This window comes from Mustelus asterias, chromosome 2, assembly GCF_964213995.1.
Source record: "Mustelus asterias chromosome 2, sMusAst1.hap1.1, whole genome shotgun sequence".
In the NCBI taxonomy this organism is placed as follows: Eukaryota; Metazoa; Chordata; class Chondrichthyes; order Carcharhiniformes; family Triakidae; genus Mustelus; species Mustelus asterias.
Window position 1 is genome coordinate 22,585,290 of NC_135802.1, and position 17,101 is coordinate 22,602,390.

The following is a 17,101-nucleotide window of genomic DNA, read 5'->3' on the forward strand; positions in this document are numbered from 1 at the left end:
GAGCTTTGGATGCTCTGCTGGTCCCTTGACATAAGCTGCTTCCCTGAACAGCATATCCTTGGGGATGTGGCTGAGGATGTTGACCCGCAGAGCAAGACTTGCCAGACCCATCCCTAGTCTCCATCCAGAGATTTTCACTTGTCCTTCACAACGTGCCCTGTTCAAACCACTTCTTTTACCTTGGCTGCTTTCTTATGTTGACCTGATTGGTCAAACTGACCACAATGCCAGCTCCCCCTTCAGTACAATGTTTCCATGGTGCTGAAGTTTACTGACACAATCTTAGCTGTTAACTGATAAACTAATTAATGAAGTAATAATGAGCAAAACACACTTGCACTCTGTTGTTTATTTAATAGATAAAAAGATTGAAGTACACATGCTTGTGAGTTCAATGCTCATTGTACAGCATATGACCAGTGACACGCTTTCCAACTCACTTTATTTACAAGTGTGTTTTGTCACATCTGAAATCTTTGGCACATATATCTAATGTGTAAAATTTTGGATAACAGTTCACCATAGATTCACCCAAGATGGTATTTTGGCTGGGAAATCAGAGTTATGAGGAGAGCTGTGATTCTGGGACTATTTCCAATGGGGCAGAGAAGGCCAAGGCAATTTAATAGACATTTTTGAGGCTATGAAAGGTTTTGATGGGGTAAATTGGGAAGGATTGTTTCCTCCAGAGCATTAGTGATGAGGGGTCATCAATTTAAAAATTGTCACAATGAGTAAAGATTTCTTTAGAGGATTTTTGGAACGCAGAATGCTTTGCCACAGGGTGCAGTTGAATCAGAGACCAGGGAAAATTTGATAGATATTTGTAGCAGATCATGATACAGGGTTGTGGTTCTGTGATGTTTTCCTTATGCATTCTATTTGTAACTTGAAGTTCTTTGTTTCAAAATTATTTAGTGATTTAAATTATTCGCTCCTCTGTTTAATTTGGATTATTGGTGAATTCAAATTGTAATGCACAAAAAGGGCATTGCTTTATTGAGAATAAATTGTATTCAGTTAATGTCTTATTAACAGAAGATTTCATTTTTACTTTACTCCCTTTCCCTTCTCTTTCTATTTTCATTCTCCATCCCTCTTCTGTTTTCAATGTGACCCTAATTAGGTGTTAATATGTGCAGGAACAGCATTACTTGGGTTTCTGCCAGGATTTGTTCAAGGGACAGATAACACCAATCTTTCCAGTTAGGTAGGACGTATTGTGTGCAACTTCATCAAAGGGAGCTGATTGCTGAATCTTAGAGTGAATAATTTACCTTTTAATTTGTGTTTGTAACAGAGAATGCTTCTAGGTTTATGTCTCCAGTTACTTCTCAAAAAAAGATTCCCCTTGCTACACACACACAGAATGATCAATTATGTTTTTTTAATTGCGCAAACTTGAAGGGGAAGCTTTTGTCACAAAGCCAACATTTGATAAATGCTGTCAGATAGTACTGTATTACTAAACTCTTCGAAAACCTGCAAATTTTGTATCAACAGTTGTGCATGGCTTCTTCAACACGCTGTATGAAATGCCTTTTAAATAATGCACTTTTTGTATGGCCTTCAGCTGCAGCCTTAAGAAGTCCAGCTCATTCTTAATTATCCTGCTTGACTGATGAAAGAAAACACAATTGTTTTAATATATTCATCTGTCTGTGCAGACTTAGTTTGCCACAACACAATTTCAAGTAATATGTTGCGCTATAACCAAGTGTTTTGGTGTTGTTTCTTCTAAAGGATCATTTTTGATGATGATTGAACGAAAAAAGTTGGCGAATCTATTTTAAATGTTTTATTTATCAGAGATTCTGTTCACTTCAGTCCATGGGAGCAACATGTGTTCATTACTTAACATGAGCTGTAATCTAAATGTACTACTTGCATGTTTTCTCTCCTCTTAGTAACAGCTTTATATTGCGATTCTACTATATGCTCAAGTTATTAATTTTGTTGTATAGAGACCAATCTCATTTTTGCCTTCCCACATTGGTTGAGAGACTTCTGGGGAGTAGAGCTAAAGTAGCTGTACTCCCAGTGTTTGGGTAATGGAAATGGAAGTGGGTTGCATAAAACGCTAGTCAGAAGTCTTGTAGGTTATAGAGTCATAGAGGTTTACAGCATGGAAACAGGCCCTTCGACCCAACTTGTCCATGATGCCCTTTTTTTAAAAAAAAACCCCTAAGCTAATTCCAATTGCCCGCATTTGGCCCATATCCCCCTATACCCATTGTACCCATGTAACTGTCTAAATGTTTTTTAAAAGACAAAATTGTACCCGCCTCCACTACTACCTCTGGCAGCTTGTTCCAGATACTCATCACCCTCTGTGTGGAAAAAATTGCTCCTCTGGACACTTTTGTATCTCTCCCCTCTCACCTTAAACCTATGTCCTCTAGTTTGTAGAAATGTAGTCACTGTTGTGATAGGGGGGAAGTGAGCTTGAATAGGGTTGCAGAAATGAGGGGAAACAAACCTGGAGGGATTTGAGGGCTTTAAATAAATTAGGGAGCCAGAGAGACATGGATGAGTGGGAATTGGTGTGGGACAGCAGAGATTTGCATAGGTTGGAGTCTGCTACTGGTAGGTGTTGAGAGCAAGGAATGTGTTGGAGCAACAGTGAAGCTCAGTTCTGCATTGAATAGAATCTCAAGGTTTTGCAACTGTCTGAGACGGGCATAGTTTCCAGGGAAGGCAGTGGAATTGGTGGTGATGGGAAACAAAGTCAATGGTGAGAACTGAAATAAAAACTGGTTTTGGTTTTCCCAATGTTCAGGTTGATGTTGGACAGGCTGACACCACAGATTAGAATCATAGAATCTCTACGGTGCAGAAGGAGGTTATTCAGCCCATTGAGTGTACATGCAACTTTCCAAAAGAGCATCTTACCCAGGCTCTATCCCTGTAACCACGGGCAGTTAAAATGGCCAATCCACCTAATGTGCACATCTTTGGACTGTGGAAGAAACTGGAGCACCCCAAGGAAACCCATGCAGACATGGTGAGAATACAAAAAATCCACAGTCACTCAAGGTCAAAATTGAACTCTGGTCCCTGGTGCTGTGAGGCAGCTGTGTCAACCACTGTGCCACCGTGCCGTGACACCACAGACATGGTCATGGTACAGCTGAGGGCATTTCAATGGATGTATGGAAATTTATGCATTGGCAGATGTAAACCTGAAGGGGTAACATGTAGATGAGGAGGTGGCCAGCATCGATCTTTAAGGGACTTTGGAGTGTTAGGGTGGAAGTGAGAGTCTTCGCTGGAAATAAAATAGTTCATTTTCAAAACCTGAAAAAGCAAAAACTTCCTTCGACTGAATATCTGTGAAATGAAGCTTGATCTGACTCTGGTTAGCACCTCTCTGAACCAAGTGTCAATTCTCCTGCAAGCTGCAACCTACAGTGTACCCACATTGTCTTGTATTTCCAGTACCCATGTCCAAGCTGCACTATGTTCCCATGCCCCAGCATGTTGATTTACCCTGAATTTCAAATGTTCCCATGGCTTTGATTGCCTCTATTTATGTGATCACCTCCTGTCTTGTATCTATGGGCACATGCTGCACTCCTCTTAAGCATGGTGGCACAGTGGTTAACACTGCTGCCTCACAGCACCAGGGACCTGGGTTCGATTCCCAGCTAGGGTCTGTGCAGAGTCTGCATGTTCTCCCCATGTCTGCATGGATTTCCTCCAGGTGCTCCGGATCCCTCCCACAGTTCGAAAGACGTGCTGGTTAGGTGCATTGGCCATGCTAAATTCTTCACCAGTGTACCTGAACAGACATCGGAATGTGGCATCTGGGAGGTTTTCACAGTAACTTCATTGCAGTGTTAATGTAAGCCTACTTGTGACACTAAATAAACTTTAAAAACTTAAACTTAAATTTTTCACCCCTCAATTCCACTTCTCTGCCATGAACAGCCAGCTTATTCAGGCACTATTTCTGTCATGTGGAGCACTTGGCTGCCCTGTTTACAAAAGGCTCCTTGAAGACTTGCAACCAGCCTCCGATTTGTTTTTTGCCTTTCCTATGCACAGTGGCTAGCAATGCTGCCTCACAGCGCCAGTGACCCGGGTTCAATTCCGGCCTCGGGTCACTGTGTGGAGTTTGTACGTTCTCTCTGTGTCTACCTGGATTTCCTCCAGGTGCTCTGGTTTCCTCCCACACTCCAAAGATGTGTCGGTTAGGTTGATTGACAATGCTAAATTGCCCTTTAATGACAGGGGAATTAGTTATGATAAATACGTGGGGGACAGGGCCCGGATGGGATTGTTATTGGTGCAGGCTCACTGGACCGAATGGCCTACATCTGTACTGTAGGGATTCTATGATTCAGTGCGCACCATGTTTTTTTCCCCCTCATTGTGGAATGCTCTGAGGCATGCTCTCTTGAGTGTAACCTGTAGAGTCCAAAAAGTAAAGTACTATATTAAATATCCCTTGGACTACAAACATATCCTTTCCTGAAAATGAAGCCACTTTAGATAAATGAATTTCTGAGATTCATAATGGTACACAGTTGTTAAAAGTGGTGGTTCTGTTGATTGAACTACTGAGAGTTTTCACTATTATGAATTCCTTATTGCATGATTACAAAGTACTCCATCTTCGAAGTACGGCTTCATGTTGGGGAAAAAATTGGATTATTTTTAAGAGGCAAGGATGAAAAAAAGTAGCAGTCACTAGAATATTTTTTTGCAGACTTGTTGCTATAATATAAAAAGGCATTTGGGGGAATTGTGTATAGCTCGTGCATTTTCTTTTAAATGGAACTTTTAAGTTCAGCTGTCAGCCGTAGCTATCACACACAACCCATAATGCTCATTTGGCATAAGGAGGTGTTCCCTGATATGCCTTTAGGTTTACTGTCAAAATGTCTTTCACAGAAAGGTCTTCAGGTCACTCTGCTAACTAACTCAAAAGTAGTTGTGTTCAATTGAAAAAGATTCTAAAATGCTAATGGCAGCAGAAGAAAGCTGTCGATATTCTGTTCCCACTTTGGTAATTTAATGAGCACTGAGTGTCAGACCTAATGCCTCTACTAATTAACCGACACTAAATGAAAGACTGAGTGGGTAGTTAGGAAGTCAGACTGCAAGAAAGTACCTCTAGTTCATAAAACAGAATAAAATATGCAAATAAGGCAATTGAATAAGAAAACGACTGAGGATTGGTAGCCCTGAGTGAGTAGTACAAACTGTCTTTTGGTGAAAATCTGTATAACGAGCTCCCTGATGGCTCAGCGAGTTTATCCAGTGAGTCACTGAACCACATGGACCAGGAAGATCAAACCTAGTTTTTCACAAGCACCAGAATTATCCTTAGTATGTAGGGCATCGAAGCGGAAGTTGCCTCTTCTGAATGACTGAATATCTCATCTACAGTCGTTTTTGAAGACTACGCATGACTACTGGCTGTTTCTGTACAATACTGGTAAGGGACAGGTGCCACTGGAACTAGTTGTTTAGCTAACCGTTAAAATCTGGCTGGGGCCACATCGAGTGTTATCAGGAAATGCTTTCCTTTACCAAACCTACCCATCACTTTTTCCCTACCATCCTGCAGTATTGGTTTAAATCCAGCCTGTCCCTTATTCTCGTTCTCTCCCCCTTTCACACTGTGCGCATACACACACACTCGTTCACACTGACATTCACTTGCTCACACTGATGCACACGCTCGTGCTCACTGTCACTCCTCGCGTGCATGCTCTGGCACTTGCTCACACACAGTTCCCGGACTTAGTATCCAACGTTCTCTTAGGGCCTCTACAGCGCTGTTACTGGAAGGACTGGTGAGAAGAGTGGCCAGCAGCGCGCTCAGGCCCAGGACTTTCTCCGAGCTGAGGTGCAGAGGTCCCACGTACAGCCAATTACTGCTCACTGGAGGGTAGTTTGGCTGCCTCTGATCTTACCCCCATGCCCCTCCTCCCTCCCCGCCCTTAACCCTCCGCATTTACCATAGCTAATCCACCTAATCTACACATCTGGATACCAAGGGACAATTTAGCATGGCCAATACACCCAAGCTACAAATCTTTTGACTGTTGGAGGAAACTGGAGCATCTGGAGGAAACCCAAACAGACAAGGGGAGAACGTGCAAACGCCACACAGACAGTGACCCGAGGCTGGAATTGAACCTGGATCCCTGGCTCTGTGTGGCAACAATGCTAACCACTGTCCCATTGTGCCACAAAGTTGGCAGGGTGCCTTCCAATGGCAGGGTCTCATTTCCCACCATCCAAAGAATTCAGACAATAGACTCACTCTCGGACTCCCTCGCTCACTTGCACACACACTCTCCCTGACCTCTACCCACTCCTGGGCCCTTTCCCAACCTCCAGCTGCTGCTGGGACCTTTTCCAAGCTCCTCTCGATTGCTGGACATTTATTGCTTCCTGCTTGCCAACCTGGTAACCACTTCTTTCTTGACCCCTTGCCTTTTCCTCATAGCCTTCCCACTTGCTCTGTCATCTTGGTCCTGTTCTTCATTTGGTACTTGTGCAGGAGGCCAAGAGACAGCATGTGGGGTGGGGAAGGGTAAAAGGTGTGTCCATTCACTCTCCAATCAGAGATTTATATATTCCTGAATTTGCTGCTATTAGGTTTACGTTCAAAGTTCCCGTAATTTGAACAGTGTTTTTGCGGACCGGATACAGAGGCTTTGGGGATCGGGCTAGGTGTTGGACCACCCTTGGTTAAATCCTTTACCACTGCTCTATTTACGATATGTTCAAGGTGTAACTTTGGATTAGGTGGAAACTATCCCTTTGGAATAACCTTCACTTTTTCCAGAAATGTGACTAATTTCTGCATCAGTCCTGCAGCCATACATGGGGATTGTTGGAGAAATTCATAATAGGTTAAGGAAATTTCCAACTATTAGGGATTTAAGACATTAATAAATTACCAGCACTGAGTGAAATGACCTCAGATCAGACTCTCAGACTAACAGGAGAACTGTCGACATGAAGACAGTATAAACACAGCAAGAGATTTAAACAAGTAAGAGATTTGAACAATTATTTCTGATTTAAACGTGTATTTTGGATTTTAAAATGTATTTTAGCTGTATTTTTAAAGTAATTGTACATTTTAGCCAAAGGCAGGCTGCTGCGGGGCATGATGCAATGAAGACTTAGCGAGATGAACCACATTCTTTGGAACAATGAAACCACAGAATGCGTATAGTTTTATCAGTAAAAGTTACGAGCAGTATGGTTCCCAAAGCCACATTATGAATAGGGCTGTTCAAGCTGTCCTGATAAGTTGGTGCTTCTCAGACTTGAGAACTTCAACTGTCTGGTTCGGCCATTGACGTAAATGAGAGTTGGTGGGAACAGTAACTTTGACCTTTGTAGCTAAGCATCTGGAATTGCTAAGTGACAGGAGAAGCATCCGGATTCTGCGGACCAATGAAATGCCATGATGTCAGAGGGTATAATTTAATTGGCTAAGGTATTTGACAACTGTTAGCAGTAACTGATTTGTACTAATGATGACTGGTTCATAACTACTGGAAAGACGTGAAAAGTAAAACTTGAGAAATGTACAATTGACCTGACTAATGCATTGTAACTTCGGGGTGGTTTTGGAATGCTTATGGCCTTCTCTTTTCGAGAGGCGTTGGACTGCCCAATGCTAATCTCTCCCGTCAATCGTTGGTGAAATAAAGATACGTCTTTAACCGGGACACTGACTTTGTGAGTCTTTGTATTAGCTGAAGTTTTTGGCAATACCTAGTCTCTGAAAAGACCCCGCAACAGGGATGTAGTCTCAAGTCAGGACGGTGTGAGACTTTGAAGGTAACTTGCAGATGGTGGTGTTTCCATAAGTCTGCTGTCCTTGTTCTTTTAGGTGATCGTGGTCGTAGGTTAGGAAGTTGCTGTTGAAGGAGCCTTACCAAGTTGTTGCAGTTCATTTTGTAAATGGTACTACTGCCACTATGCACCAGTGGTGGGCAGGGTGCTGATAAAGTGGACTGCTTTGTCTTGTCCTTAAGATGTTGCTCTGGCTGTAATACTGTGTTTTCTGCTGAGATGTATGATTCCAGTAGCTTTGGACTAAGTTAACACAATTGATTCGAAGGTGGACTAGATTGGATGCTCCATGATACTTGGCAATAACAAAACATTGCATTATGATGCTGGTCCATCAGGGCCTGCTATCAGTTATCTTGTTCAGCTCTCTCTGCTTACCACGATTCTTATCTGGTTGCATACCATCTAATTTTACTAGAGGACATGACTGTCTATGTGGGCATTGAGTAAATATTAACTGTTTAACCTACCTCACTGGTCAGTATTTTCTAAGTTGTATATTGGCTTGGTATTGAAGTTTCCAGAGTTTTAGGTACTTCCAACTAGCATTCAAGTTAGCAGCGGATTGCTATTGATCAGGACTTCTAGAAAATTGAGAACCTCTTGGAAACCAGGACTGGAAACTTTTTTTTCTTTTTGAATTTGTTGATTAGCAGAGTTCTTTAGATTGAAAGAATGCTTTCAGAATATATGAGCTGCTGCTGATGGCTCTGCAGATAACTGTGTTGATGTGGTTGATGTGATAACTGTGTACCAGTTAGATGACATTTAGCCAATATCAAACATTAATCTCTGGTCTGCCAATCAGTTCAATGAAGGCAGATATTGAGGCATAATTCCGAGCCTGAGTATCAGTATTCAAAACCAACTGGATTTCTTTCTCTGGCGTCAACTGAGGATCAGGTCAGAATATACTGTGATAGTGCCCTGATCAAAATCAGAAGAATAGTAATACACACTGGATGTCAGGCTGGAGGAAGTTGCAGATGTGGATGATGCAAGGTATGGAGAAAATAAGGCTGGCTACGATTGGTGTTATGTTAGAAGTGGAATCTTGACGATGTATCAGGTGTGAGGTTTAAAACTATTTTTGATCAAACAGAGCACTGAAATTGTGCATGATTAGACTCAACCTGAGAGCATCTGTAAAGGAGATGGGATTTGAAGGTGGGGAGGGAAACTTCGAGGCTGAACTTCTGATGAGCGTTGAATAGCATGGCTTTGATCTTTGAGTTGAGTTCAAAAAATTTCTGACTCATCCATAACACAATATCTGATGTTCAGGCAATCCATTGTGAAAGAAAACTTGAGGCATCCAAGAAGAATAAGGAAAATAACACAAAAGTTGGAGTTTAATCCAGACAAATGTAAGGTAGTGCATCTTGGAAGGCCTAATACAGTTGGGGAAATACACAGTAAATCCCTTAAGAGGGATCTGGGTGTACAAGTCCAGAGATCACAAAGTGGCAACACAAGTTTATTTATTAGTGTCACAAGTAGGCTTACATTAACACTGCAATGAAGTTTCTGTGAAAATCCCCTAGTTGCCACACTCTGGCGCGCCTGTTTGGGTACACTGAGGGAGAATTTAGCATGGCCAAAGCAACAAACCAGCACATCATTTGGACTGTGGGAGGAAATCGGAGCACCCGGAGGAAACTCACGCAGACACGGGAGAATGTGCAGACTCCACACAAACAGTGAAGCTGGGAATTAAACCCTCGTCTTTGGTGCTGAGAGGCAGGAGTGCTAACCACTGTGCCACCATGCCAGTCAAGAAGGCATACCGCATGCTTGCCTTCATCGGCTGTGGCATTGAATTTAAAAATTGGCAAGTAATGTTGCAGCTTTATAGAACCTTAGGCCGCACTTGAAATAGTGTTCAATTCTGATAGCCACACTACCAGTAGGATGTAGAGGCTTTGGAAAGGGTACAGAAGAGATTTACCAGAATGTTGCCTGGTATGGAGGGCATTAGGTATGAGGAGAGGTTGGGGGAAACTTGATTTGTTCTCACTGGAACGACGGAGGTTGAGGGGCGACCTGATAGAAGTCTACAAGATTATGAGGGGCATGGACAGAGTGGATAGTCAGAAACTTTCTCCCAGGGTGGAAGAGTCAATGACTAAGTGGCATAGGTTTAAGGTGCGAGGGGCAAGGTTTAAAGGAGATGTACGAGATAGGTTTATTACAGAGAGTGGTGGGTGCCTGGAACTCGTGCAGGGGGAGGTAGTGGAAGCAGATACAATAGTGACTTTTAAAGGACGTCTTGACAAATACATGAAATGATGGGAATAGAGAGATAGAAGGGTGTAGATGGTTTTAGCTCAGATGGGCAGCATGGTGGGTGCAGGCTTGGAGGGCCGAAGGGCCTGTTCCTGATCTGTAAATTTCTTTGTTCTAAAAGTTGAAGATTAACAAAATTAATAGTAAGGAGAGCTTGATGAATTTTTAATAATATTTTTACATTTTAAGTAAATGGATTGAATGAGATGTGCTTTATTTTTGGATGCTAGTAATTTTACTTGACTACTGTTAATAGCTATTGCCAGCTTGTAATTAGCACAATTTTGTTTATTTAAGTTATATGGGATTTATTCTGCTGTCATTTAGCTGGAAGTAAGTAAACATGAATTGCCATATTATAGAAACACATACTGATACAGCACAGAAAATCGTATCTGTGCTCTTTGGTACAGCTGTCTAATTAACCCTACTGCCTTGCTCATTAAAACCAAATTAATTCTGCAAACATTTAACCAATTTCCTTTTAAGTTGCTATTGAATCTGCTTCCACCACCCTTTTTCCAAGATCACACTACAAAACACCTTCTTTATGCCTTTTTAACATGTTATTGCAGGACTTCAAGATGATGCGAGAGCAACGCAAGGCGCTTGCAAAGTTCAGGGAACCTGCCCATGCATCAGCATTTCAGCAGAAATTCCACAGGTAAATAGTCATCACTGCTGTTTTAACATTGGAAAAGGAAATTTTCAGAAAATGCTTATGGTACAATTTGGTCAAGTTTAGCAATAAAGCATATAAGCCAAGTGGAAAGTTGTACCTTCAGCCTAATTGTACAGACACCTCATTAATATATGGTAACTGGGTCCTTTCTCTAAGAGAGGATAGAGACCCAATTACCTACTATTTCAGACCACTGCCGTGGTTGCTCTGACATATAAAACCTGCAGAAAAATAAGTGGAGATCCCAAAGGCAAAGTACAGGGATTGCTTCAAGCCTGTGGAACCCTGTACTTCATGCCCACCTCCACATGCGCCACTTCCTTGGCCTACCAAGTAGCCACTGAACGCCTCTCCTAGCTGGCCTGCAGGGTGTTAAGGAACCCAAGCATTAAAAATCTCAAGGCCCCTCAAGATTGCTCTGGGCAAGTAAATTTTTTCAGCCAGCTTTTCATGGGTTAAAAAGCTTCTATCATCTCTAGACTTGGACTTTTCTAAAATGCTCATAGCCAACAAAGTCATCTAGACCTCTGCTGCCGTCATCCATTCCATACAGTGCTACAGTCATTCATCCCCTCAGTTATTACTGAAAGAATCGGGACGAGTGGATTGTTTTCTCGTTGGGAAATTATAACTAGTGGAATACCACAGAGCTTAGTGCTAGGGCCTCAACTGTTCTAAATCCAGTATTAATTACTTGGATGGAGGGATCAAATGTATTGTCAAATTTTCTGATGATACAAAGGTAGGAAAGTAAGTTGTGATGAGGATACAAAAAGTCTGCGAAGGGATGTACTGTAAATAGGTTGTGAGTTGCAAACAAAATTGGCAGAAGTATGGGGGAAAATGTTGTCCACTTTGGCTGGACGGATAGACTAGCAGAAAATTATTTAAATTGAATGACAGAGTAAGCTCGAGGGGTTAAATGGCCTACTATACTCAGAATTACATTACATTGCAAAAGTACTTGCTTAGTAATAAAGTCCTTTACAATTATTTTGAGATTATATAAATACAAATTTGTTCCTTTAGAAGAATGAGAGGGGATCTCATAGAAACATATAAAATCCTGATGGGACTGGACAGGCTAGATGCAGGGAGAATGTTCCCGATTGTTGAGGAAGTCCAGAACTAGGGTCACCGTCTAAGAATAAGAACTGAGATGAGGAAGAACTCCTTCACTCGAGTTGTGAACCTGTGGAATTCTCTATCATCAAAAAACTGTTGGGGCCATTTTGGTAAATACGTTCAAGAGGGAGTTGGACGTGGCCCGTGCGGCTAAAGGGATCATGGGGTATGGAGAGAAAGCGGGAGTGAGATACTGAGTGCATGATCATGTTGAATGGTGGTGCAGACTCGAAGGGCCAAATGGCCTACTCTTGCACCTATTTTCTATGTTTCTTTCAGTTACTATGCGCAACCCCTGCCTCTGTTCCATCATTAGTAGCAGAGCTATCAGTTAACATTCTGCTGCACGCTGTCTCCCTAACTCCTTGTATCACCACACCTTCCCCACCATCAGAAGTTAACATGAAACTTGGCTCGTTGACTATACGTTTGATCATCTCTAATTTCCCAATTTTGCGCTGTCTGAGCTACGCATTTGAATTTTTGCTTTGTAGGTGCAACATAACTAAGACATCAAACCCCATAAAGTGGCGACACTTGGGCTTTCATTTGTTATTTCATGTTTAATCATAACGTTTAAAAAAATTCCAAATGAACAGGAGCGATATTTACAACACTTGTTGACTGTCTACATGCATTCATTTAACCCTGGAAACCTTTTTGATTGTTTTGCATTACTTGTTCCTTGCACATTTTGCAGGCACATGATTGATCTGTCTCATATCAATGTGGCACTGATCATGGATGAATGATTATTCTTTGATTGAAAACAAAGCTTCGTTCTAGTGCAGAAGCTCAGATCAAGTCAAGTGAAGATGTGAAATGGCTGAACTATCATACGGTGATCAATTTCTAGCCAGTGTGTATGCTGTTAAATTGGTGAAACCAAAGGAGTTGGCCCAGGTCCAGTGTGGGATGAAGGATGTGATGCCACTGAAGAAGACTATGTTTGTACTCTTGTTTCTACATGTTTATTGTTTATTGTCACCAAATGGAACAAAGTCTTTGGCAAAAACACCTCTTGTGGATTCAAAATGCCACAAAAGAATGACTTAACTGTGAACAGTGACTGAAGTAGGCACTGTAGAAGTAGGACAGCTGCTTATCAAACGTAATAGAGGACTTCAATGGTGAATAACACTAGATAATGGTTGCTGCAGACTTTCCTTGCAGGTTTATATTTAGGTGCTAAATATAGGCCCCTTTTTAAACTATTTTGTACCTATAGCATGGCTAGCTTCAAAATAGTGCATCATTTTGCCCTTCTAAAGTAAGAATTAGCTGAAAGGAACTCAGAATTGCATTGAGAAATGCATGCCGATGACTTTGAGTTTCAAATGCAAATTAGTCCATTGTTTTAAACCTCTTGAAATGTGCTGAACCATAAGATTGATAATGCTAGAAAGAAATTTGAAGGCAGTGTATTTGATGAGGGGACTTGCCTGTTGGTTGGAGATTGGGATTTTATTTTTGTTTTCTAGCAAAAGCTTCACTGGGAAATAGTTGAAAATAATATCAATCAGTTCTGTCATTGAGATGCACATTATTAATCTTAATGAAAGGCATAATTTGAACCGAAAATGACTTGAAGTGAAAAACGAGAGACTACAAAAACACATTCCGATCCCTTCTAATTGTTCAACAAGCAATGAAATCTCAAAGACTATTTAACTTAAAAGCTAAACTGTGAAGGTTTTCAACCTATTCTAGGCAAAATCATCTTGAAGGCCTAACCTTTGTGCTAAATATCCAAAATACCTGATCGTCTGGAAAGCAGCTATCTGTTACTTGAGTGGTAGACAAGGGTGCAAATGGGTTTAGTGCTATGGATAGATTCAATTACAGACAGTGTGTGAGGACTGCCAGGGCACGAGCAGAATGAGAGTCCTGTCACGTTGCTACATGCTAATCTGTAGTTGGTTTGCTCCACATAATAGACCATGAGATTGTGTTTGAACTGAGGACGAGTTCTGGGCTTTCCGCAGTGTGTTGAATATTTTGTCCATGGTTGTACCGTAGAGCATTCATCACTGTGGCGGTAGTAATTTATTACTTACTGTGAAACATTTTCAGTTTGTATTTAAGTATTATAAACTGCTGAGCTCCAACAGACATTGATGTACATTAAACCCCAGAATCAGGTTTTCATTCGCCTGTCTGCTGGTTAGTGACTTTTTTTTAACCATCATATCTGCTGAATTCCAGCCATCTGAATAAACAAATGTTTCACTGCCACAGGCGATGACTCCTGACTTGCTCAGTTTCACGTCTTGGATCTGCTGGTGGAATTATCCAACCACCAGACTGCCAAAACAGATGGGCCTCTGCTTCTTGCTGATGACAAAAACTGAGACCTTCAGAAATGCAGTTGTTTCTCAAGGCACTTTTTGGTTGGGGCTTGTTGTGGGGGTTGGGGTGGGGGGGTGTGTGAGAAGAGAGAACGATTTTATTTTTATTTTTAAGTGTGTGCTGCATAGACCTCTCGCAAGTCTGTATCTCAGAACACGTTTTATCAAGTATCTTTGTGTGAGGGAGAGTAATTTTCCTCCTATTTAGAAGATTGTGAATTGGAGTTGCAGCATTCAGCTAATTGTATCACCTGCATCTCGATCATTCTGTGCAGAAGGAAATTGTGCAATTAAGTCAGCTTTTGTTTGACCTAGTCGGCATTCAGATTAGTATTTAGCTGGAGTACAGCTGTAGAAACTGTCATGGCAGATTTGATAGTCAAAGGGGCTTTGGAATCTGACTTGCAATGAGGTGAAAAATATCTGGGTGTTTACAGTAAGATTTTAATACATTCTTTGAGAGAGTTTGCCCTCTGCAACCCCATTTAATGAAACTATCTAACAATTATAGGGGAACAAAATGTTTCAGATTCATTGATTAATTCCCAGATTTGTCAGATGTTGCAGCTCATTGAGGATTTTTAATTGCTTTCATCAGATAGATCAGTATGTTAACTGCATTTTCTGTTAATGCTGATTTGTGGTTGTAAAATGCAGTTTCTTACGCTTGACATTGGAGGTTTATCACTGACGATGCAGACCTACAAAAAAGAATAAGCAGTAGGAAATTTCCAATGATAGGAGGTGGCGGTTGTAGAGTTAGGAATAAACTGAACTTGTGTGCGAGCTGTCCTTTTTTGTATTGGATGCTGAATCCTGAGTTAGCGCAAGGATTGAAAGTATCATGCAGATTTTCATTTTAGTTTTATCAGGCCCACCACAGACTTGAGGAAGAAGTATCTTGCCTGTCTGTGCCAGTCCCTGCTAGATGAGGAACAATTTGATTGTATCATGATCACATATAGATGGATTAAAATGTATTACAAATGGTAAGGGTTGCTGGCCTTTATTTTTTTCTCTCATTTATTTGGGTTTGTGTGATGTGCATAAAACTCGAGTCAGACATTTTGTTTTCCTTTGATGTTTACATTTCTAACATCTTCAATTTGGAAAACCAAATGGGCGACAACTCGTGCATATTCCCAGCAACAATATATATGGCTAGCGTATTATATATATATTGTATGTAATATATATATAATGTTTGCAATATTGAAGCAGTGACTCGCATTGCTTTTGAGAGAGGAGTGTTTTCCGGTTGATATAGAAGTCACTTGTTAATGGCCATGTTGCTAGAGGGAATAGATGGCAGGATAGGATATGTCATATTAAGGACATAAGTGTGGTAAAACTGTAGGCGCATAGGGGAAGATGTGCTGCAACCATCATCAGAGTTGTTCACTGCACATTAGTTGGTTTCACTTAAAATGCAAAGAAACATTTGTATGACAGCATGTAATTAGAGCAAAATGCTTTAAAGTCATCATACGTGGTGTTCATCTACTTTTTAGACGTTGTGCATTTGCTAATTATTTCTGAAGTTGACTGTTTTTTCCATGTATTTTATTTCAAAGTTTATTGGATGCAATGACTTATTGACCTGAAACAAGACATCCTGTGTATTAATACATTTTTATAAAGATCACAGTTCTTCCATATGTACTTTCTCCTGTTTATTTACATGGGTCTTCTTACTCAGGGATGATATTTTACCAACGCTTCTGTGTGTATGTGGAGCCAAATTTTAAAAATCCCTCATACAGTAAAGCCCTTGTGTGAGTAGTGGGGTGCACAGTGGTTTAAACACAAATTTGACTGTTATAGTTGAGTTTTAATATAGAATGATTTAAATTAAATTAGATTGCATTATTTTCTGAAGGTTTATTGATATTTTGTTTGCACTATATAGCTTCTAAATTGGTTGCCTTGCACATTGTAGAAAGTATAACTTTGTATTGTCAGTGATGAGTCTGGACACATTGCTAGTTTAAAGAGATTCACCTTTGTAGAGGGAGGCTGCTTGCAATGTATACAATTGTCCATTTTTACGTCTCCTACATACAGTATTCTAAAATTAGTGGTTGTCTTGATGTGCTAGGATAACCAACATTTTATGACTATGGAAGCGGTAAACTAATGCCACAGACAAATGATGTGCTCGAGGAAACATTGAATTATGCTGTTACTTTACTATGGGGACCGTGGTTTCGTGTTCTAAACCATGTCAGCTGAGCTCTTGATGCCAATTTTAAAATGTAGACCACGGTTTCTGCTAGTTTTGGGAACTCATAACTTGATGGTTCATGAAACATGCTCTAAGCAAGTTTTCACTCCCAACATCTGCTTGCTGCTACTGTAACTTAAAATGTTTGACACATTGTGGACCACCCATTCAATGCAAGAGTTGGTCGGGGAGAAATTTTAAAATGCTGTATGTAGAAAACATGGGAAGAGCTCTTGCCACTGCTCCCCTCTACCCCTCCCCAAAAAAGGATGTTCCCATTTAATTGTACCTTTTCTTTGATTTAACACCATAGTGTTATAAATAGCTGCAGGTTAACAGCTGTGAAAGGAAAATTTATTCATTCTTAGGTTGTTAGCTTAATAGTTGAATATTTAGTTGAAATTTTGGAGTAGTCTTAACTGGATTGTTGAAAGACACTAAGCAAAGCATCAACTATTAAAAGAAGATTCTCACTGAATTTGGTACTGTAATTGTCATGTCTCCACCACCCCCTCCCACCTCGAATCAGCTACATAAAACCTGAAAGGATAGATAATAAGCTAATTAGGTTTATTAGATAAGATAAAAATCCTGTAGTAGTGGATA

At 40.8% G+C, this 17,101-nt stretch overlaps 1 protein-coding gene across 5 annotated transcripts in view; it reads left to right on the top strand.

Annotated features, from left to right (window-relative positions):
- The window catches only part of rbm33a (RNA binding motif protein 33a), a 173,088-nt gene extending 157,159 nt beyond the window's left edge, over positions 1-15,929 (top strand). For all 5 annotated transcript variants that reach the window (XM_078232269.1, XM_078232286.1, XM_078232260.1 and 2 more), the window contains 2 exons: positions 10,692-10,780; positions 12,624-15,929. In XM_078232269.1, coding sequence (XP_078088395.1) covers positions 10,692-10,780; positions 12,624-12,675 — 141 coding nt within the window. In that variant the 3' untranslated portion in view covers positions 12,676-15,929. The remainder of the gene's footprint in view (positions 1-10,691; positions 10,781-12,623) is intronic.
- Positions 15,930-17,101: the final 1,172 nt, after the last annotated feature.